Source organism: Lichenostomus cassidix, chromosome 7 (genome assembly GCF_008360975.1).
Source record: "Lichenostomus cassidix isolate B80296 chromosome 7, HeHo_3.0, whole genome shotgun sequence".
Classification (NCBI taxonomy): Eukaryota; Metazoa; Chordata; class Aves; order Passeriformes; family Meliphagidae; genus Lichenostomus; species Lichenostomus cassidix.
Genome location: NC_139488.1, coordinates 27,016,676 through 27,040,877, shown reverse-complemented (window position 1 = coordinate 27,040,877; position 24,202 = coordinate 27,016,676). Strand labels below are relative to the sequence as shown.

At 39.2% G+C, this 24,202-nt stretch overlaps 1 protein-coding gene across 1 annotated transcript in view; it reads right to left on the bottom strand.

Moving 5' to 3' along the window:
- Positions 1-24,202, bottom strand: part of SLC49A4 (solute carrier family 49 member 4) — a 70,092-nt gene that overhangs the window by 23,002 nt on the left and 22,888 nt on the right. Inside the window, exons 3-6 of the mRNA XM_085066952.1 lie at positions 14,638-14,900; positions 8,942-9,071; positions 3,796-3,904; positions 3,102-3,169 (exon numbers count right to left, since the gene is read on the bottom strand). Coding sequence (XP_084923078.1) covers positions 3,102-3,169; positions 3,796-3,904; positions 8,942-9,071; positions 14,638-14,900 — 570 coding nt within the window. The remainder of the gene's footprint in view (positions 1-3,101; positions 3,170-3,795; positions 3,905-8,941; positions 9,072-14,637; positions 14,901-24,202) is intronic.

The window sequence follows — 24,202 nt, the reverse complement described above, 5'->3', positions numbered from 1 at the left end:
GCTAAGTGGAGAAAATATCTACCTTTACCAAGCAGCTGCAACTCTTTTTGACACAAAGATCCCAGTCTGGGTAGCAGTGTGCTCCAAAGAGCTCTCAGATATCACAGAACTCCAAAAGGGTCAAATACACCCCAAAGGTAAAGGTTTATGCAGCTACTGGATTCAGCCAGCAATAGAAATAATGGAAAAAAATAACATAGCAACCAGACCTGAACTCTGTAATTGAAGGACTTCTATTTCTTGTCTGGGTACAGGAGAATAAAGACTGTAAATCTAGACAACTCTTCAGAATACTTGTTTCAATCAAAAAATATGAGCAATTGCTTTTATCCTCAGACCCTGTATTTGATTTCAAACCTTTGTTCTGTTTAAGCCCTTCTTCATCTTCTAACATGTAAGGGATTGTCTGCAGCTGCTAAAATAGCAGGCACAACAGGAGAGAAGGTGTACACTTTGCCAGACACAGACCTCTGAGCCTACTGCTGGTAACAGTCTCCAGCATCCCAGCAGAGCCAGCCCTAGGCTGTATCCTACTGTTAAAATCACAAACCTGCACTGCTGACAATGCTGTCTGTTGCTAAGGAAATTATCACCATGCCATAAAGTTTCAGCATGCTGACTACACTGCAGGTTTGAAGCAGGAACTGAAACTGAGCTGCAGAGGACAAAACCTCAGGAATGTGTATGATCCTTGGCAAATGTGGGGAAAAAAAACAAAACAAAAAAAAAAACTGAGAAAAGGGAACAGATTTATATTTCCATGCAATGATATGAATGCTGCTCTTTGACACTGCTTTTCTTCAAACTAGGAGCAATTGAAAGCTGCCAGAAAAGGGTACAGCACCTACCAGCTGCCCAAAATAGGCCAGGTTTTTCAATTATAAAAATGCATCAAAAATGTATCAAACACATTAGCTAAAAATGTGAGTTCATGGCTATCAGGACAGCAGTGGGTGGAGAGTAGAAGGATTTATGCATAATGCTGAGGAGAACTTGCACCATTTTGAAAATGAGATAGAAAAACAGGTTTCCAAACTGGGCATTACTTTAAATACAAATGATTTAACACCTACTGTGATGTATGGGACCTAAAGCTTCAGGGCAAGGCTCAGGTTGTTAAAAATTCTAAATTATAGAATCTGCATTGACAAAAATGGAAGGAGAAAATTTCTAAGCTGCACCAATTTTGCTTTGACAAATTAGCAGGAAAAAAAAAGGAAAAAAAGCCACCCCAAAACTAACAGCTTCTTGAGAGGTGGTTAAGGGAGAGAGCTGCTTGCTTGGCAAATCACAGTTCTGACACTGAAATATATCAACTTGTCAGCTTTGACAAGAATCATTACTTAATTTTCCTAATTACAACTTTCAGCAGATTACAGTCAGACTCGTCATTGATTCAACCCTACACAGATAACTGCTGAATAGGCCTAGGAGGGAGAGTCATCCATCAGAAGTGACAAATCACCTCCTCCCTCCCTTTCTGTATGCAAACCCTCCCATTTGAACTGTGTATCGCCCAAGTTAGAAAGACATATTTGGAGACAGACTGTTGGTATTTTTTTAATTTACTAAATGCTGCAAAATACAGGTATTCCACAAGGTTTGAAATCAATCTTGAAGCAGTTAAAGGGACTGCCAGCATTTCCTGAAACTTAACCCAGGCAATATATTAAATAAATTAATCTACAATAAAGACTGAGATTTGCATGCTGCCATAGAGTCTGCAGATTCTCTCCTGCAGATTCTCTCCTAACAAAGCTAAGTGAGCTGCTAAGGGTGCCCCTCTGCTGTTGAAATGTTGCAAATAACTAGAGATCAACTCATGATGGATAAGATTAAACTGGCACTCTACCTGCTTCAGCATGCAACCTATAGCATCTGTGTCATTTACAGCAGCTTTTAAACATCTGTTATCTTACAGAGAAAACATTGTATCTGAGCTTAGCTAATAAAAAGCGACTCTTTTTAGCGGAAATCAGGGCATGAACTTTGTTTGGCTAGATGAAGTCCTTTGGCCTGCATCTGCAGTGGATGGGAGAGAAGCGCTTGTTTCTTTTCCCTAGGTCAGGAGTTTTTTCCTCTCCCTGTGGCAGTTGCTAGGCAGCCTGCAAAATGTCAGGATGTGAAACCTAACATTTCTTTATGCATTGTGTACTCTGATGAAGCGCAAGCAAGTGAAAAAAGAGAGTTGCAGCTTCTGTCCCAGAAAGATCTCTAGCCACAATCCCACAATGATGCAACAATAAGAGGTATCTGCACTTGTGCTAAACTCATTGCAGAACTGGAGTCTAAAGAGTGGACCTAGAGAAACCAGGACAATACTCAGATATCCCAAAGCAAGGGGAACATGTGATTAATTTTAATCAGTTTTATAAACTCACTGCTCAGGTACCTCCTGAAAGACTTCTCCTTCCCCCCCCCATCCCTTTTCCTAAAGAGGACCTCAATGAAGAAAAAACAGCAGTTTTTTGGAAGGGCAATCCACTTCTTGCAGTTCCACTCCCCATATCATCAGCATTCACGATGGCCAGAAAGAGCTGTGTCTGGATTTATAAAAAGCATAGGTACCCCCATACTGTAGCCCATAGGATACAGCAGAAAATAGCTAGGCTATGCTGGAATCCAGCAATCTGCCCAAAATGGGCCCAGACTAATTTCTCTGTGGAGGAACATAATGTATTGTAGGTAGGCTGCCTGTGCTATATTCCCTATATCCCTTTGGGAATCAATATGCCCACAAGTGTTGATGGAAGGACACAGACAATAATTTCTTCAATGCTTTCCAAATGTGCTACAGTGAGGTTCTCATACCAGACAGCTGAATTCACCAGAGCTGTCTTTAAAAGCAGCATACAGGAAGCCATTGTCAGGAATAACAGTCTGACTTCCAAATTCAGGTATATGCATGGGGAGTTCTCAATCCCCAGCAACCACTAACGTAGTACAAATTATTGCTTTACTAGAAACATGTTATAACCCCAGAATGAATTTTCCACTTCAAGTTTCTAGAAGATGAGAGAAAAAAAGTTCTGTTATCAAGAGTATAAACTAAATCATAATCACAGTTGAAGAAATGGAGAAGAACCTGTAACTATTCCTACCTTGCCATTGCTATGCCAACAACACAACCTCCAACTATAGACCAAAATCCAATCCAGCCTGCATCCACCTGACAGGAAAAAAAAACAAAATGAAACACAGTGAAATGTGTTAAAGCTGAGAAAATAAGATGATGTTACTTTCAAAACAAATGTTGTGCAGGAGCTGCAAACTGCTAAAAACATCTCTCTACAATAATCTCAAGTGCAAGGCTTTTTCTAGGAAAGGAAATAAATTCACTACAAGAAAGTATGACTAAGTAGTCTATGCCCTAAATGTGACCTCTCTTTATTGAATCTGAGTAATGTCCTCTGTTTTTTTTTATAATACTCTATCAAAAGCAGAGAAATCATCTTCTCCCCACTTCATCTTTTCCACCAGGCACACATTATTTTCTTTCACTAGAGATGCAGCAGCCAACAATACTCCCATTTGTTTACCTATTTCTTCCTTCTTGTCAAAAGGTGTGTGCAGTTCTGAAAACACTCACCACTGATGGAGAGTCAGCAGGGGGAATTGTGACAGTCTGGGATGCCAAAGCTACAGTTAATTTTCTTTAAAATTTCAAGGAGCAAAGGTGTCCATATGTATTAATAACATGTTAAACATAAAAACCTGATAAAACTGCATGCCAGTGCCAAATAAAAACATGCCACTTACATAACAGCTGCTGATTATCAGTCAGGAGATACTTACTTGGCTCACATGAATGGGTGTTAATATCAAATCCAGAACACCAGACCAGCCAGAGAAAACACCCAGTGGTATCGCATAGGCTAAAGCAATCATCAAGAATCGGAAATTGCTGTGAAGATAAAACACTGCCATTAGCCTCAGCTTATATTAAAAATTGCACCAAGATAAGCCAGGAGAGTAAATCACATCCTAGAATCTATATTCTGCCCATCAAGAAAAACAGCAAAGGTCAGAAGGAGGAGTGAGCCAGGCAAAACAAGAAAGGTACCCAGCCATGCCACTGTATTTCTAGTGGCTGATATATTACTGCCTTAGCACTGTGATAATAGAAAAGCCCATCTCTCCACATAGTTCAAATATTTCTGTAACAGGCTGGGCTCATATGTGTCTCATTTCTGCAAGCAATTCTTCCATGCATTGGCATGGGTAACCTATTTAGCATAAGTTTGTGTTAGGAATGATAATGACTAATTTAAAAGATAAAATGCTTATTTTAAAAATAAAATCATGCCTCTTGAACTGTACTTAAAAAAATAAAAAAACCCCAAACCTGTTTTATTTCTCTTAATTTTGGTGAAAGGCAAGGAAAGCTCTGGAAATGAGACAGGTACAGGTCCACGAGTGGAAAATTTTGACAATTTGAACTGGCAAAAACCAGAGACCAATATAATACTCTACTCTAAACAGTCAACATGTTTGCTTTTTCCCCCCATCAAAATTGTTCAACCTTTAGTATTCAGTGAACGTGTAACAGTCAAAGTTGTACCCTCAGCTAAACAGGAATTTAACCAACAACCTCCCCCACTCACCGTAACTGAAAACAAATGTGAAATCCTTGCTGAGAGACATCCAAATTTTCCTCAAAAATGTTTCAAATTATATTTTGGAATCTGAAACAATGGTATTTTAAAGTGAAGAGATTTTACGGTGTTCTAAGGTCAGTCATCCCACGGGATATCTGTGTAACCCCAAACGTGGCTCCCTCCAGTCCCGAACAATTTACATAAAATTGATCCTGATCAGTACCAGTTCCTTGGCAAGCAGTGGCAATTTGATAGCACACAGTTAGGAAAGCCAAGAGGGAGAGAGAGATTCAATTACTCTCCAAAACATTCAGAGGTTTGCAGCTTGCGCTGTTTTACTCCCTTAGATGCTAAGCGCACAAAACACCAGCCAGTGCTTTTTGCACTGTTCTTTTTCACACATCCTCTTCTTGAATAACACATTTCCATCACATGAACATATCCTCCGCTTTCAATATCATTTGTGTCAGATTTATTTTTTAATGCAAAGAAAAACAACTCTCAAACTTTCAGTTTTTCTACACACTGGTTATATTTCTCTGAATGCTACTCTCTTCCTGACAACTTTTTTTTCTTTCTTAAGAATGCCACACTCTTATCCTAGTCTATCTTGTATCATCTTGGCATCTGATGCTATTTAATACTATCATTGTGAAAGCCAATTCAACGTCTGTAGAATAAAATAAAAAGGAATTTTGCATGGATGTTATAGAGTCATGTTGTAGATTGTTGAGAGGGAACAAGTTTGAATGCAGTGTTCCGAAATAACACTTGGTGAATGTTCAAAATCTTTGGCTACCTGGACCTCATCTTCATTATAGCTGCTTCTGAGGGAGTGAGAACTTTGTCACTTACTTGACCAGAATTTCCTGTGGTGTATTTGTTTTCTGTAACTCAAACAACAAGACAGACTGTGATGTGGGACAGCTGCTCTGTGCCACATCCAACTCTTAGCACCACTACTGGAGTAACAGCTCTGCATCATGACAATCTCCAGGGACAGAGGCTGCTCCCCTGCCTAGTCTCCACAAGGAAGGTGACCAGGAGAAAGGGAGCCTGGCAGTGACAGAGACACTAATCACCAGGTGTCCTTCTGCCCCCTTGCCCAACAATAGCTTGTGCTGGCTAAAGCCATTTGAAACACACATCTTCAGTAGCAGCTCCACTTTTCATGGCTCCAGGCACTTGTGCACAGCTTTTGCGATTTTGCAATTCCTCCACTGAAAGTAGAAAAATGTGCTGTCTGTCACACCATCAGCTGTTGAACCCATACTGTTTTCCATCCTATCAGCAATGACAGGATATCAGCATTAGCCTCTCTGTTAAACCATTCTGCTGGAATATGAATCGATTTTTTCTTCTGGTTTTTTCAGAAACCTAATGCCACTACAATGTGTAAGACAGGCTGGTTCAGAGGGGAGCCCCATCAAAGCCAGTCATCATTTTCAGTGTAACTTTGACAGTGCCTATTAACATTAGGCATATTCTGAGCAGCTTCCATTACTGGATGGTGATGTTAATGAAAGTGTCATTAAAGCAACAATGATGCATTAAAAACCCTGACACAAAATTTCAAAATTGCTTACACAGTCCCTTTAAAATATACAAGCCATGTGACTGGCTAAATGTATCTTACTTGAAAGCAAAAACCACAAGTCTTTTTAATGCAGGTTTTAAGACTTATCAACTGTTTACTTGTATTAGGATTTTTTCTGCTGAAGTTTGTGGAATATTCTCAATTGGGGAAAGCAAAAACAAGTCATATTTGCTTCACTGAAGAAAATGAGATAGGGCACTACACTTTTTCTAATGGAAATTCAAACTACACTTGTCACAGTGTGTGATAGACTGTTAAAAGATTTGGGCTTAGCTCCCAAACCATGACCAATCTGTCGTCTCCCACTGCAGGCTGAGAGAGTTAGAATGAGGAGATAATCAGAGATCAACTAATTGTTACAATCTGTCAGAAGGATGGAACCCTCCAAATCAGAAGGAATAACCAAGTTCCCAAGAAAGTCCCCCAAAAAGGGTCTACAGGGGATAGTTGAACTCTGTTGATGGTATAATAACTCTGCAGAAGCAACTCATGAGGATGACTGCCCAAGGACCTGAAGGAGTGTGGGAGTTGCAAGAATGTGATAGATCCCTCTGGTGTCCAAGGAAAAAAGGTCAGTGACTTCAATGCTAAAGTTTTGCTATGCTGCTTTATTTTGAAGTAATAAAGTAGTAACTGCAGCCTGGGGGAGAAGAGAGAGAAATGATGAACATCTCAATTCTCATGAGTGTATTTGGGGCATAGCCAGGTCAGCCCACCAGCTCACACGCATCCTAAATGCCTTATACACAGTTCTTATACCAGAGGGTAAGTCTACAATAAAGGGAAATCATGATTTCCTGGTACTCATCTGCTGGTTACCTTCAGTCTACACCACTAAGTCAAAAGAAAGGCTCTGTGATCCAAGATGAAGCCTAGATTAGGCAGGCAACAGAGCTTAGAAGCCTAATTAGCCAGATGATGGATTTCTCTTGAAGCATGGCAGATACAATTTTCTTTTATAAAACTCCCTACCATGACAGGTTGTTACTGAAATGCTCCCCAAGATAAGGGGGTTTAATGATGAACTGTTGATTGTTTCATGTACAGAGGAATGAAGAAGTGCCTTTGATAAAGGGTAGCATGGAAGAATGCATAAAGACCAAGGGAAGGAAGATATAACTATCTACCTGTCCACATTTTAAAAAACGCCTCTTGGTTCTTGGAGACACTGTTAACTATACTCATTATTTAAGAGTCCAGTTTGTTTTCTTAAGTTTCACTAGTTATTGGGAACAGTAAGCCAGCTTTGCTATTTACATCCTGACCATACCAGTATCTCAGGTCACTATTTACAACACTTTGAACATGGAATCTAATGGTTATAAAACTCCCAAATGGAGAACTGTCAACAGAAATTTTATATTTCACCTGCGGAGCCAGTTGCTGTTTGGATTTCTGTTCAACAGCAACATTTTTACAACATAGCCCTCAGGCAGGGTCTAACTGCACATCAGCTTGGGTGCAGAGCAGCATTATTGTGTGTGCTAAGTGTCCTTAAGGGAATTGCTATTTTTTAATACCCTGAGTAGGTCACTTTGCAGACTAACCACCCAGCTGTACTCACACCTCCTGAGTGCCAGCCTGCTCCAGGATGAACACACAGGATTAAACATCTTGCCAACTATTTACACCCCCAAACAAAAAACAAACAAACAAACAACACCCTTCAAAAACAAAAGAAAAAAGCGCCCAGTGACAACAAGGGATGAGTTGTTTTCACTGCCTCTGAACAGACTTATTGAAAGTACAGCCCACAATAGGACTGTAGTAACTAAATGTCTAATGCTTCCCAAATATCAAGCTTCAAGTAGCCCTTTATATGCAGATTCAGCTCCTATCACTACATCACTCAACAAACAATTACAGCAAGAGTCTGAAGCTTCCCAGTGAAGTCAGTCATATTCCGTACCAGGAGAGCAGTTCTTTGCCCCAGAAGGTTCCTCTATGCAGTATCATGTACAGGGCATGCACTTTCACAATTATTTCACCATTAATATTACAGTTGATTTAGCTGCTCCTATGAGATCGTATTTCCATTACACAAGACACTGTACAAACAGTGGGAGGAAGTGGGACCATGTTTTACCAAAAAGAACCCAAGTGAGAGAAGCTGCAAAACTGTCACTTTCTTTATAACCTTTTTTTTTAACCTAAAAATTCAAAGGCAGCTAGCTCACCTTTGAGCCTGTCCAGAAACACAACTGGAGGCATTTTTCCTTTTCCCATTTCATATTTTAACATACAATTAATGAGATTTAATACATCATATAATAGTTTCAGATAGCCCATTTGTTGCTTCCACAGCTGAATGAAAGCAGCTGAACAATCCTTCAAAAGACAAGTAAACCCCAAATTCATTCCAATATAATAAGCACAGAAGAAAACAGCTTATAAGTTAGTTTTGCCCAGTGTTGTTCACTGTTTTCTCACAGCTCACTTTTAACAATCTTGTATAACCTGATGTAACAGAAGCATTGCATAAAAAAACCTTGCTAACAGGATGACTAAAGCACTGCTGGTGCTGAAGGACTGGCATGAAGACTGCAGATATACATAGTGGTTTAAAATTTAATGTCTGCTCTTTAGCAGTTAGCATCCTTTTATGTCTTGACATTAATATTTAATTTTATTTTGTTTAAAAGCACTACAAACCAACTTGTTTGCTCAATGAGAAGATTAAAGCACACTTGTTTTTATTTACTTAGGCACTGATCTGCTTTGAAGTGGAAACCCAATGAGGTCCTACCTTAAGAGTCTGCAAAAACTTCTCCTGTAGCTGAGCCGCTGGCTCGCTGCAGCCACGCTGGGAGGGAATGGAGGGCGCGAGGGGAAGTAGGCCAATGCTGCAGAAAATATCAGGGAAACCATTCCAAATTCTAAACAAGAGGGCAAAGAAAAACAAAACCAAGAACAGATGTTAGTATTGAAAGACTCATTTCACTACAGTGCTTTTATCAGCCAGCCTCCAAGACATAAATCCCACCGTAAGTGCTTGACTGCTCCTGACAACAGAATTCCTTGAAAGAATTCTTGAAAGAGAAATTTCTTTCTCCTTCCCCAAACAAGATCTCAAATTGAGATGGAGAATCAATGAGACTGGCAGTCCATTCCAGTGATAAGAGCTGCAGAGAACCAGGTTCACATATAGGGAACTCAGTGAAGCAAAAGGAAAGCTTCTGCTTTTTCTCTTCAGAGAGAACTGCAGTTTGAGGATTTGGCCATGTTTCTTCATGATGGAAGTAACTCAGTGCAGGTAACAGCATGCTACAGACTTTAAACAGATGGGACTGGGGAAGCCCCAGGGCATGGAATAACAATTATTCATTGCACAAGATGATGAAGGCAAACAAAAGGTCAAGCAAGGCAGCAGTTCTGACACAAACAGTATTACACGGCAACAGAATATAAAGAGCAAAGTGCAGAAGCAGCCATGGCTCATGAATAGAAAAAGTACAGGTAAGAGGGGGAAAAAAGAAAGAATACAGCTGTTTGTGGATGCTCTGCTTGTTTAGCAGCAGGTATTCCAAACCTTTGAAAAATTTCATAGCAGAAGTTTGGACCTGAGCTTGAAAAGTGATGAGCACTTCACAGAAAATACTAAGTCTCATGAGCAGACATTCTGAAGAAAAACAACTCTACCCACAGTCAGCCTAATTAATTTGTTTTACAGGCCTTTTACAATGTATATCATGTTCTCCACAGTCCTCAATCCCAGTATTTCTCCCATCCCCTTTGAAAACAACATTCTTTGCTGCTAGAGAGAAAAATGTATAGCTGAAGTGTGCTATCTTAAAAGAACTTGTGATCTTATAACAAAGAAGTGTTCACTGACACCACAAATAAATTCCAGCAGAGCTGGATACTCAATTGCCCTAATTTTCTTTTTTTCTTCTCTTTTTTAATAAATCAGTATGAACATGGCACTTTGCCAGGTCTTCTGCTAAACTAGAAGAAAATAAATTCAGGAAACTGGAAAGTAAATAACACTCAAGAGTCTAAATGGATCAGCTGGAGAAAGGGAAGGGAAATGAATGCTTCTATTCAGCATATGGGAAAAAAGTCTACACCACATTTCCTTTGAAGGTGTACTGGGAGTGTGACAATGCCATTCTTCATGATCAAAAACTAAAGGATTCATTTTGAATTACGTGGTGTCCCTTTTCCTGCTGTGGTGTAACTGCATGTTTCGAGGGCCAAGGGCACTTTTAACTAGACCTTCTCACTCCTCTGCTCTCCAGAAAATGGATTAATTTCTATCTTTGTGCACATTGTTTTGGAGACCATGGACAGTGAATAAAGAACTGACTGTAACTGGTCATCCCAGACGTAAGAAAGAGATGAGATCCTCTGTCACTACATGATGATACTACACAGCCCTTTAGCAAAAGCCCTTTATCCCCCCTCCTGCTTCTAGTCTACATATAGGTTTATAGGTATACATACATACATACATATACACATTTTAATCACATATTAAAGGAAGATTTAAGACTGCAGACAGGTACAGCCAATCAAGAACGTGATCACACAAGCCCATAAACTGTGTCCAAGGTACTCATTATTTAGCTTTGTTATACTGCAATGCTATAAGGGGAAAAGCCAGGATTTTTTCTGAAGAGAGTAAACCACATTGATACTTTTTAAAAGTCATAACAATGTTTCATAACAGGTGTCTGTCTGGTGTCATCTATGCACTGCCTCAATTTTTGCCAGTCAAATTTCTGCAGTAGGAGCAGTATAGTAACACTCTTTTTTTTAATTATTAAATTCAGCATGCTGTCCTTGTTTTAGTACCTCCATGAAACTCCTTAATATTTCCCAGTGTTATACTTCTCAGGTTAACAAAATTGCGTAGATAGTTCTGCTCTCATGAACAACAGAAAAGTGCAGAATTCACTTTGGAAACTAAAGCATCTCCCTCTATTGAAGAATACAAGTTTTTAGTGCCATCTTAGCTTTGTATACAATACTTACACCTCTATCAAAACTCCAGGTTCTGCCAAACACATCTGATTTCTCGCATGTTGAAATCCCTCCTCAACAGGAAACCCACACCCTTATCTCCATCATTTACTTTACAAGACTAGATGAAGAGGAATGCAACCTAAAATTTTTCCTGTGAATGTAAGTAGGGAGTAAAGGCAAGCAAAATTGAGAAGGTAGAAATAGGTCAATGCTGAGAGCAAGGGAGCTGCAGTCAAGAGAGAGAAGCTGTTCTACAGGAGCTACTGGCTTCTCAACAGTGCAGGGGATGCTCTCAAACAGAGCACTGCACTTAGAATGGGGCAAGTCATAAATTAGTGTGCAGAGACACAGACATGTACACGTATCTCTTACTGAGGAGTGAAACTGGAATGCTTCACAAAAGCTAGGTACCACACCACAGTCACTTGGGACATGAGAGATGCCTGCATCTTAGCCTGGGAAGCAGGCACCCTGATGCTTGTGTTAAACCCCAAACAGACAAAAAAACAAAAGAAAGGGGAAAAAAAACCCCAAACCACAGGTTTACAGAGCGACAAGCCTCCTTGATACAAAGTATTTTTTCCTTCAGACAGGCTACTCACAGCACAAAACCCTACCAATCCCAGAAACCCTCCTCCCACCTTGTTCTGTGGGAGTATTCCAGGGGGCATGAGGGCACCTTACACACGCACACACCCCTAATGTTATGACACTTAATGTTGTTTTTTTTAAAACAAATGATTTTACACTGATATTTCGGAAAGCACAAGGCTAAAAGCTCTGGCTGCAATCCAGAATAATTCATGCTTCCTTACGTGATTCAGGTAATACAATTCAATCCTGGTTTGCTACATCCGTACTACCTGAGCTGTGAACCACAAGGTGCAGCAACACCAATGACACAGAAAGAGGCTGTGGCAATTCAGCTGAGCTCTTAGTCCATGTTTGAGATAAAGGAACAGCAATTTATTGAAACACAGAAGAGACTGGAGTTAACAGAGCAATTTCACAATGGGTTTATAAGCAATTGCTTAATAATCATGTTTGAGCTTAAGTCCTTGGAAAATTTGCACACTCTTGGCACACTACTGATCCCAAGTTAACAATTCACATCATTACTGCCTTTTAAAAGACATTATCTAACTTTTGGAGGCTGCTTATTTAACGCTAGCTCACATAAAAGCAGCAAGCTCATTAGAAATGCAGAGTGTTTATCCTGTGAAACTGGGTTTCCCATAGCACCTGAAAGGAGAAGTCATACCAAACCTGACCACACTTGCTAAAGAAGTGGGGAAGTGGGACATTTGGGTCCAGCTCCTCGTTCTTCTACATTCTCCAAAAGCTTTACTAGTAATCTCTGAAGTCAATTTGAGCCTAGTTTTCTGCCCAGCTGTTTGAAGGGACAAATAGTTCCCTACCAAGCCTACTAGGTACTTTTGATCCCACTGGTGAACAGAGCTGTCTGTTCACTATCAGCCACCATGAGGCAGCTGTCCTTACACCTCTGGAGCCCATGGGACACAAGAGAGCACAGGGAAGCAGTCAGCAGGGACTTCGTGCCTTCAGCTCTCCAGGGAAACAGGGCTGAGGTGAGACAGAACAAATCCCATGAGGGATTCAAAGTAAACTCTTCTTCGACAGTTCTTTGCAATTTTAAACCAGTTGGAGGTTTTCCACCATCACTGTGATTCACTGCAGGCCAGCAATGTTCACAAAGCAGCTCTCTGTCTGTGTCTGAACAGCTACAGGGATTGCAGCTCCTGAAAAGATGCATCCCATAGGACATAAACACAAGCAAAAAGAAACCATCTCTGTTCAAACCACTTTCAAATACTGACAAATACAGATGCTCCACAAAACACTGTTTTTAGGAAGCTGAAGAGCTGCTGTAGGATCATCTCTTGCTGGGACCAGTGATCCCAAACAGGTCTACAGGGTGTTCCCACACCCTTGTCAGCCATGCTGAGACACGGGGCAGGCAAGACCTAAATCTCGGTGGCAAGACCCATCCCTGTTTCTGAGGAAAATGCTTAGGAAAACCTCCTGAAAGAGAACGGAAGAGAATATCAATCTAATGGGCTGCTGAAAGCAACATTTCTAGTGCTACCACACTCAGAACAGTGGTTTCAAGCACAAAAAGGTACTTCCTTAGGCACATGAATTCTTCCCTCTCCATGGAAAATCTGCAGAGGGAGAGCTAAAGCACTTCTCTAATTGTTAGGGTTTTCTTCCCCTTACCTACTGCTCCACAGGACAAAACCTGACTTGCTTTCATTTTTCCTCCTTTCACAGTAGCCATTTTCATCTGCCACGAGATTTGTGGAACCAAACACCATATTTACTAAGAAATGAAAAAGGCTTAGCCAAACTTGAATTTCCTTGTTGTTCCATTTGAGTCCAGTAAAAGGCAGGTTACTCAAAAATACTTGCTGAAGTCATGATTCAAATTCTATTACACTTTCATTAAAACAAACATTAAAGTGGCCCTCACCCAACAGGAATATTAACTTGACAAATTTCCATAAGAATAACATCCAGGAATAAATGATCACAAACAGCTAACTCAATCCCCTAAACCTTCATATAAACTACACAGTATATATACTTTAAGACTTCTGGAACACTGAGAACTAACTCCAGGCTGAATTTCAGAAGGTGCAAGAGGGGAAAACCACTATCAGATGTGCAACTGCCATGATATGGTAAAGAGGTGAGCTGTTCTTAATGCTCTACCAATTTATATCCACTAAAAATCAGAATGTAGACACTTAAACCACTTAACCAACTCTTTTTCTTTAAAGTTTGCTGCTAATTTTTCTAAGTGACAGGAAGAGGCATAAAAGCCATTGCAATAAAAAGAGCAAGGACATAAAATGTAAGTTTTATCAGGTGAATTCTGTATCGATGATTTTTTCCACTAAACTGCTGTCACTTCATTGAAATTGCTCACCAGTAAGAATTATGTGGTTTTAGTTAAAAACAAAATCTATTGTGTTTTAATGCCAGTATTAGATTATTAAATACTAATAATCTAATCACATTTGAAAGGCACATGAAGGTCATAAATTAAGGCTCATTTAATGTGGAAAAGAATTTAATGCTAAAAGACTATTGGATTTCCATCCTTACAGAAACAGAAGAAAAAACCCAACTTGCCATGGAAACATATTTTTAATGAAAATTCAATAAGCAAAAACCAGTTTGGAAGCTCAGGGAATGTGTAAGAAGACGTTTCTCCCAAGATCAGCCAATACAAACAATTGAATTACTTCCTTTGGCATCAATCTGTACAAAAGGTTTTTTAAAAATCCTTCCTACACAAAAGGAAAAAAATTAAGCCTCCTGACTCAATTTTGTCCCTCAGCCAGAGACTAGTTCCTGTGCAAACCTGCCACTAGAGGGTAGTGCTTCTCAAGCACCAACCACATGCAAAAGTAAGTACATTTTCTACGTTTAAGCAATGTTGTTGACCCACACCTGCATAGAGCACGGCCTCGATGCGGTCCTTGATGTGCTGGGTGTTGCTCTGCGACAGCAGGTGAGTTGTCCCGTTGGGAGATGGCACCACCAGAGGCCCCACCAGGAAGGCTCCAGCAGAGCCCAGAGAGCTGAGCAGCGAGGCGATGGCGGTGGCCGTGGCGCGCTCGTCCGGAGAAAACCACGTCGTGGAAAGGAAGGGAGCCGCGTTCATCACCGTGGGCCCCGCCAGGCCGTTCAGCAGATGCCCTCCGTGAATCAGCCTGCAAGAGAGAACACACCGCGGCCATTTGGATGACAATTGATTGCTGGGATTTTCTAATTAAAAAGGCATGAGAGATATTGAGTGCTGGAGATGGAGCTACTGCACAAAGAAATGAAAGTCCTGTGCAAGAAAAGGATATTCTATACACTATAAGAAGCCCAATTAGATTGATTTAAAGAATCCGGAGCTACTCTGATCTCATTACCTCATATAAATGGAGAGGCAAATGTTCTCTTCAAAGCAGAAAAGGAGAAGAGAATAAAGGAGACTTTCTTTGCAGCAAAAAGGTATCATGATAGGATATAAAAGTAGAAAAGGTGTAGTAGCAGAATAGCTTTAAATTACAAACATTGTAAATCCGACCTCTTGCCTGCATAAATCTCAACAGAAGATTTAAATTAGTTATGGCAGATCCAAAATTGAAACACTTCAGCAAAATACTCTGCATATATTTTCACTGCATTATTTATTTTTATTTACACACTCAGATGAGCTCTATGTGCCTACAGATGAGAAGGCTGGGCTGTTAGGGTTTCCAAGAGAGTTGTCTTCTCCAGCAATCTGGCTATTCTCAACATACTGCTGAAACAGCCGAGTAAACCCAGATTTTTCTCGTTTTTCACACTCATTGGGATTTAACAGATAAGGCTGGTGACAGAACAGAGATAGTACTTCCAAGCAGTGAATTCTGCGAAGTTTGGCTTAATACTAGCTCAATGAACAAATACAGAATGGACTTTCTGAAGGTTCATGTGGAATTCAGTCAGAAATCTTCCACTTTGACTTTTCCATTAAGTGATCAGCCATGGAAGGTAAAACTATTTTGGAATTTATATAAAAACTTAATTTCTAAAAAACAGCAAGAAAGTCAAATGAGATATTGCAACCCTCCAAAGTAAATCTATTCATCGTGCAATAAAGTGGTAGCAGATGATATTTTCAAATGGGTGGTGTTTTTCTAACCATAGCAGGAACTCAGTGTTATTGCTGCAAAACTTGAGTTGTGAGACATAAAAAGCTACGGCCTGAAAATGGGGAAACATAAGCCAGCATTTAGGCAGTGTTTCAAGCCACAAATGGCTGAATAACATACAGTGTAGCAAGAGTTTTTTAAAGCACACAAAGGAACAAAATATGCAAAAGAAGTGCCAACAGACTCTTTATCAAATTAACAACATAAATTGCAATAAAAAGGAATAGATGCTACCGATTCTCAGTGGATCAGAAATTAAATTTTTAAAGAAAATTTATTAAAAATATACAGAAAAAAGCACTGTTATACATCATCTGAAGGAAACACTTTCTGAGCTGGAACAGAAATAGTATCTGCTGTTACATATAAGCAATTCAATGTTTTGGGGGTTTTTTGAGGGATTTTTTTAATGCTCACATAGAAAAGGACAGATTTCATTACTAGTGTTGATGATGTGCTTCAGATGGACATCACCAAGGCATAGTCAGGACTTTTTAATGCTTGTTAAACTGTCACACACACTGAAAAAAATAGTTTTAAATAAATAAAAAGCACTATAAAAATAATGCTCTGGTATAGTTTTCTGGAGGACACATTACAGCAATCCCCTATGGTTACTCTCCAGTATACTTTGGACAAACCAAGGTATCCTTGTGCACTTTGGAATTTGCATTATATTTACTTCATTAGAGTAAGTTGTTCTCAAACTTCTCCTAAACTGTTCCAGGGAATTTGCAGAGCTATGGCACATCCCCAGAAAACACTGCATTTCAGTAGCAAGTCAGGTAACTACTGCAACATATAAAGATTTTATTTTACTATTTCCGCTTGCTCCGAAGCAAATTCAATGTTTAAATTGTGTTCTTGTTATTGTATGTTTGGAAAACTGGGTCACCACAAAATTACCTTTATAGCTTTGGGTGCCATACTACCACTTCTATTCATTGACACCACTATGGTATTACTGTTTTAATTCAAATATGCCTACTCTGTAGTCTTCCTAATCGCAAATAAAATTCACTGAAATCAGAAAAAATTACAATAGTTCTGCAGCACCTGTGATCATGTAGACACTTCATCTGATAGAAGAAGAAAAATTTTGTTAAAAAAACTTTAAACAAACCACCAAACTCCCCCAATTTATATATTGTGAAAATTAGACACAAATATTCTTATAATGTACTTCAGATTTAGATTATGTCTATCAAACTCTGTCATCTGAATAAAGCTCTATAACCAAGTTCTATACTCAAGGGAGCAACAAATGTTAATTTTACTTTGCAGATTTCAAGGGAGAAACTAGAACCTTAATCCAGAATTTTAATTTTATATTGCTTGTTGTTTTGGATTTGTTTGCTTTAGTTTTTTTCAAAGGGTGAGCCAATTTTGCCTCTCTCAAGGTGTCTTCTGTTGGCATTTTCCTGGCTGCTCTCTCTCCAGCCTCGTCCTGGATGTTGTGTTATCTGTTCCGATGGATTTGCCTTTCCATCTACATTTTTGGCATTTACCAAGCCTGGCATTATCATCCAGGGTAGAGCATCTCTTATCTTCATATTGTTTAATTTCTCAAGTCTAACATATTTGAATTAACAAACACTATTTTCAGTCTAAACTGCCATCAATATACAGACTATAACCTCAAATATCTCTGCAAATGATAACAGCCTAAACCCTGTTTTATCTCTTTTTCAACACTGGCTTGAATTAAGCGACTTTTTCCTGAGAAAAAGATTATTTGCATGGTTCTTCTGCACATCCTTAACTCATTTCCCCAGAGAGACATGGACGAGAGATTCAAAACGCAATTCAGAGCATTTACTAAGCTGCAGCTCTGGGAGATGTATGTAGCAGCTGCTCCACCTGACAGAGAAATATGAACACAACAGTATTGGTGGCTTTTTGCTGTTTGTTACAACATCTTACCAGCACTGCACTAGATTTTGGTCTCACAGCCCATGAGTCTGCTCTTGTACACCATCAATGCTAAAAACTGCTCCAAGACAAAGAGAGATGGCTTGTTTCTGTTATCCCCTGATTTTCTTCTTGTTTCTTCTATTGAAAAGGTGCAAAGAGGAATTGCATTTTCCCCATCACTATTCTCGTTTCATTCTGCACAAATTTTCCCTTTCCTGAGGAAGAGGATGAAAAGATAACTTTAGGTCAGGATCTTACCCAGATGGAAACCATTTTTCAGTCTCACTACACTACCAGTGTAACGTTAATCTGTTATTTATCCAGTTCTGTTTCCAGATGTGTTATTTATCCAATCATCATTTAATTATTTTCATGTATCAAAAAGTAGAAAACTATCGAGGTCAAATGCCAGAAAATAACACAAGTAGAAGGCTTTTTAATCACAATCATGAAAAAGAAGATCAGGAAAAAGTTACATCAGAAATTCATCCTCAACTGACAAAATAATTGATGACTACCTAGCTTAAAGCAAAAGTGTGAAAGTAAACATCTATTTAAAATATCTTGTTTCTAACTGTCTCAGAAGCCAGGTCAGCACTGATTTTGGTATGTCAAGGTTTTTGCATACCTTACCTCTCTGCTAATGAATTTATGTGCTCTGCCAAACTTGTAACTTGCAATTGAACATGAACCTTTTGCTAAAAAAAAATACAAAAATATTTGAGGACTGGTAGTAAATGGTAGTGTGAAATATCACATGCCAGAGCATCACAGTAACGAGTAACTTAGACATTTACATTATATATCTATCTATATAAAAAATACACAAATAGATACACACATGCACACTTTTGCACAAAATAGAGATCACTTTTGTTACCATACTGGCCTCTGAACTGCAAAAATATAGTACAAGGGACAGTTCAAATACAGCAATAGAAGTCAGAGAAAAAAAACCTTATTGTACTATATTGTCACCTCCTTTCCATTTTTTTATCAAGTCACATTATAAGTAACTTCTATTATATAGTTTTTATCGCATCCCTGAGAAGACTTTACACTAGTATTAGGAGCTAACCTGGTTATACCTGCCTTATTCATTCCTTGCAGTCACTGTTGCAATGCCCTAACAGCCAGCAACAAAAAAAACCCACATAAAGCTATAAATGCTGAAATTACAATATCACTGAGCAAACTGGGTATGTAAAAAAGTGAGATTATACAGGAAAAAGGTTCTAGTGATTGATGATAATACCATATAGGTAAGATGGGAAAGCATTTCCATTTACAGTCAGCTTTATTTTTCTTTTTCTCCTTGTACAAGTTGGAACTTTGCATGCATGGTCACATTCACATCAGGTACTGGATTTGTTAAGCTATTTAAAAGCTGTGTGTTACATAAATGCTTTTTCTAGGTAAAAAATCCAGACATTTAGTGTTTCTGCCACTGTGTGTCTAATGCCTGGACTTAGGAAAATTTTAAGTGAAAGAAAATCTCATTAGTTTCTGTACTCAGATGGGTGAAAAAAAGGCAACAGTGAAGGGAAATCTACTTACTCAAAAAATTACTTTTAACACAATGGATTCAAAACCCACAACACTAAAATAAGTATTCAAAGCTCAGCTCTAAGGTATGTTAATTGAACTTGTTTTGTTAAGGCTAAGATGGGAGAAGTTGGATCAGTATTTTAACTGATTCACAATGTGGAAAAAGCATTTTCACCTTTTCTTTGGCAGACAACACAGTGAAGAGCAGGGCTGTCAACCCCAGGGTGCTGCTCTGACTCTCAACATAATGACCCCTGGCCAACTGGGAAATTCAATTCCTTTGGATCTTAGAAGGGAGCAGAGCTCATCTCAAGAGCCCTGAGAAGGCGTGATTCTGGTGCAGGTTTTTTTCATGAAACTTCCTCCATGCTTTTTCCATGTGCTGCCATGAGAACTGACCACTTAGTTACTACTCAAACTTCTATGCAAACACAATATAAATAAACTTTAATTCAATTTCGCCACTCTTGAGCAAAGTGTGAGGAGCAACCAAGTCACTGAGAGTGCTTATTCTGCAGGAATACAGCACTGTAGTGTGCCACTTACTATGGAAAAGTTCAGTACATGAACTGCTGATCCTCACAACACAGAAAGCAATTCTGGATAAAGAACTTAATATTTTATAGAAATGGACAGCTAATATTTCTTTCACATGCCTGACAACTTCATTCACTGAAACAAGTGGATTGTTCAACTACTACTAATTTGGAAGACAAATAGGTTTATGTAGTGATTAGCTCACTGGGAGAATTCCTGGAAGCCAATGAAAGAGACCCTTCCACTGGAGGACTTCAGAGCACTTTTGAAGTGCTATTGAATTTAGTGTCACTACGTGGCAACAAAGCAAATACCTCCTACTCTAGAGCATCTACACTGATGTATGATGCAAGTTACTTGCTCAGGAAAAGGCATATGAAAAGCCATGCACTTACCCACATTATGCATTAGGAGATTGATTATACCTCAGAGAGAACCAATACCAGTTTTGTCAAGAACCACTTTTGATTCTTCACCATCAAGCTAGAAGTGGATAGAGCTTTTCCTTTAAACTCACAAAAATAAATAAAACAAAAGAACCTCCTAGTAAGTGGAACTTTTTCAGGCACTTTTAAGGCAAAGAGAATTAGGGAGGTCAAATTCATGCAATTCACTGCTACAGAGTATGGGGAGAATCAATGCAAATGCCATTTTGTTTATACACCAAAGAGAGCACAGTAAGGCTCTATGTCTGGAAAGAGACTGGAAAGAAAAATACCTCTGGGTAAAGCAATGAATTCATCTATTAAAAATAACATTCTGATAGATGAATTTCATGGAAATGCACTTCCTTTCAATATTTTCATTAAATGATATATTTATACTACAAAAGATTTCTGCCTTCTGGATATTCATGGATTGAGGCCATTAGCATTTTTTAGCTTGTTTTTGATGCATGCAACCATTGATATGTGGAATAATTTAAAACTGGTTTTTCCCCCATCAGTAAGAAATATTATTACAAGCTGAAAGCCTGAGTCACTGTGTGATACATTATCTCCATCAATAGAGTGAAAAAGAAAAAAAACTTTAAAATGCACATTTAGCCATTTTCACCAGGAATCAGGCTCATGCTTTACCCCTGTATGAGCCACGGCCTCAGCACAGCCCCTCAGACCATTATGGGAGCAGACTTGGAAGGGACCACAGCACCTCTCAGGCATCCCAGCCATACCAGACTCATGTCACTTCTCCCACACTTGGAAGAAAACAGCAAACACTTTTACAATGGTCTGAAAGATAGTGAGTTTTGGGTTTAAATTTAAAGGATTGGAAAACCAGTGTTACTCCTATACTTATTACTGAGAGCCTGCCGAGAGAGACAAGGATTTGCACGGCGAGGGAGAAACAATCTCAGGCCAAGAGCCTGAGGTCTCCATCAGACATCCTGACAGAGGAAAAGGATGAGGTGGGTGTACAGTGAGACCCCCCTGGCACTGTGGTGACTAATTCCCTCACATCCTCATGCTGTTACTGTGCAGCCATCACACCTGTCACACAGCTGTGTGTGTGGGGGCTCTTCACTCCATTCAGGTTTGAAGGATAAGGGTACATAAAGTCAAATCTGGGTTGTTTGGTTTTTTTTTAATTAAAAACCCTGTTTTCTTGGGGTTTTTTTTAAACTACCCCACTCCACAAACCCATTACTAAAAGAAGAAATATTTAAACCAACACTAACAGAGGACATGCTCATCAAATATGAACAGACCAAAAGTAAACAACACTGTAAACACAAAATAGGCAATTACATTATGGGCTAATGAGGCAAAACATACTGAAAAAATTATCAGGGAAGCACACCAGGACTGGCTGCTACTGGGGCTGCGATGGGAGAAAGCTGATTAAGATTACTTAGTACAAAAGAGGTCCAAAGTAGGATTTTTCAGTAAAAGAGTAGGAGTGTACAGGAGATGCAGCAAATTAAGAAATGGGATAAACAAGAACTATTTAAATATTCCTGAATAATTTTTCTGAAGCAAGTGAAAGAGCAAGAGGGTGTTTTGCTTATAATGCAGCAACTTCAATATAAATTCAATTAATACCAATTACTTAAGGACAGAAATTAGCCAATACAGTATGAGTCACAAACTAAGGCAAAGAGCTCATTACGATTAAAAAAATTTAAAGCATTCTACAGTTAGGGGTATCACCTGCCATTACATGAGATGAAGCTAAATATCCCACAGAGAATATAAATTCCCTTCCAGCATAGGCTTACACTAGCTGAGGCCTAATAGAAGTGCTGCACACTAAATACTACTGCAAGACCAAGCCCTTTCTGAGTTTGTTTTAATGTACTGGACTCAGTACTCCAAGAATTTACACAGGTCTGTAAATTGCTAATTCAGCAGCCACGCTGGCTGCTGGTGCAGGTGGATGACACCCACAGTGCCATGGCCAAAGTCCAGCACAGGTGCAAGAGGAAGGAGTGTTCATGACCAGAACTGTCAAGTCATCTCCTTTTTCCACTAAGGCTGTTCCAGCTGAAGGAGAAGCCAATTTGGCTGCCCCTGGAGCAGATCAGAAGCTGCTGGTGCATCTCAGGACACACAGCTCAAGCAGTGGCAGGTGGGATCACAGGACAGCCAGAGGGACACTAAATCATCCCCCTCTACCACCAACAAATGAGCAAAGCTAGAAAAAATCATCACCACCTAGGAACAAATCACAGGACCTCTCACCTAAAAGAAATGCTTTGGAGCAGAGGTTAAAAAATAAACCTTGTGTACAAGATGAAGCTGGTGGAGGTAATAAAAACAAGATAAACTGTTAAGTTACAGGGGCTTAGAAAATCAGTATTCTCCATGTGAACCTACTGATGAATGACCTGTTTCCTTTTTTCCCCACTTTTCTCTTTTTCTGACACCATGGATTAACCCAGTTCAGCCTTCCCCCAGCACTGCAGCCAAAGCACAAACCAGCACCATCAGCACCAGGCAAGTGCTCAATCTTAACATCTTCCCCCTCCTCTTCCTGAGCTACAGCACACAAACAGGTATGTTTATTCATCTTTCTACTCCCAGAACCTCGCTTTAGATTAAATCCTTTTTTCATTTCTCTTCCCCAGTGAGGTAGGGAGCACAAAACATGCAGCACACTCTGTCTTCATTACTTACAGGCTGATTTGTCTACCATCCTCTCCTAACAGGCTCTTCTCATTCCCTAGAACACTTTAATTCCTCTTCTCCACAGATGCTCCAGTTTGGGTTGGTTAGGGTTTTTTGAGCACAAAAGTGTGTTCAGTATTGCCAGGGAATATGGGAATCCTAGTATATCTTTCCTTTACTTAAATTACCTTTTCTGAGGTTCCCCTTTGCATTTTTCATGCAATAGAATGGCAGCCTTAGGATGGCAGAAAGACAAATAATGAGATGATCCCATGTAATTCTTTAGGTTTTCAGGATTGAAAAAGGGAAAAATGTGGAATTATTAAAGGGTGAGTCTAACAAAAGTAAAATACAAATTAGGTTGCAACTAGCTAACAGAACCAAAATGTCCCAAAGATGTGGTAAGAGCAAATCTTCAAATATAATAAAGGAAAGAATACACAGCAATATATCTAAGAGTAAGAAGAAGATTCAAAATCCTAAGAACTGGTAATATCAACAAAAAGACCCATTTACAGGATCTACTAGCTACTAGCGTGTCTCCCATAAATGACTGTGTAAACAACCACTGTGCTTCCACTGTAATTCTCTGTGCTATTTTACTGGATTCCCAACAAACATTTTAATGGTGCTTTCTGCCAAGGAGCATCCTCTTACTGCCATGATTCAAGGTCCTCAGTAACTACTTCTCTGTTGTGAAATCTAATGTGAAGGACAAACACTACCAGCCCACAGCATAACAAGTTCTAATAAATTGCTTAATTAATGTATTCAATACAAATGACAAATTATGTTACATCCTTTACTTCCATGTCTTTAATTATCCTGTCTTTCAAAACATTTTAAGAAGTCTTACATCACACAATCAGTTTTAAAAGCCAAAGATTTATGACTGTGGGCTGATTTCATCATTTAATTTCCTTCTTTTTTACACGTTCCAGCTCATACAGCTTTTTGCCTAGATTTAAGACCTAAGATGTATGTAAATCTATTCCTAAACACAGAATACGAGGTAAGTACAAAGTGTTATGTGGAGGGAAAAAACCAACTCTGATTTAGTCTATAAAAAAATATTCTCCTAGTAATGTTAATGTTTAGGGTAAAATAATCAAATCCTAAAAGAGTCCAGTGCAAATATTTACTCAGTGAAAAGCAGGCGTCAAAAAGGAAAGGACTGGGAAAAATGCAGGCAAAAAAGCATTAGTGATGTTCTTGTAACCT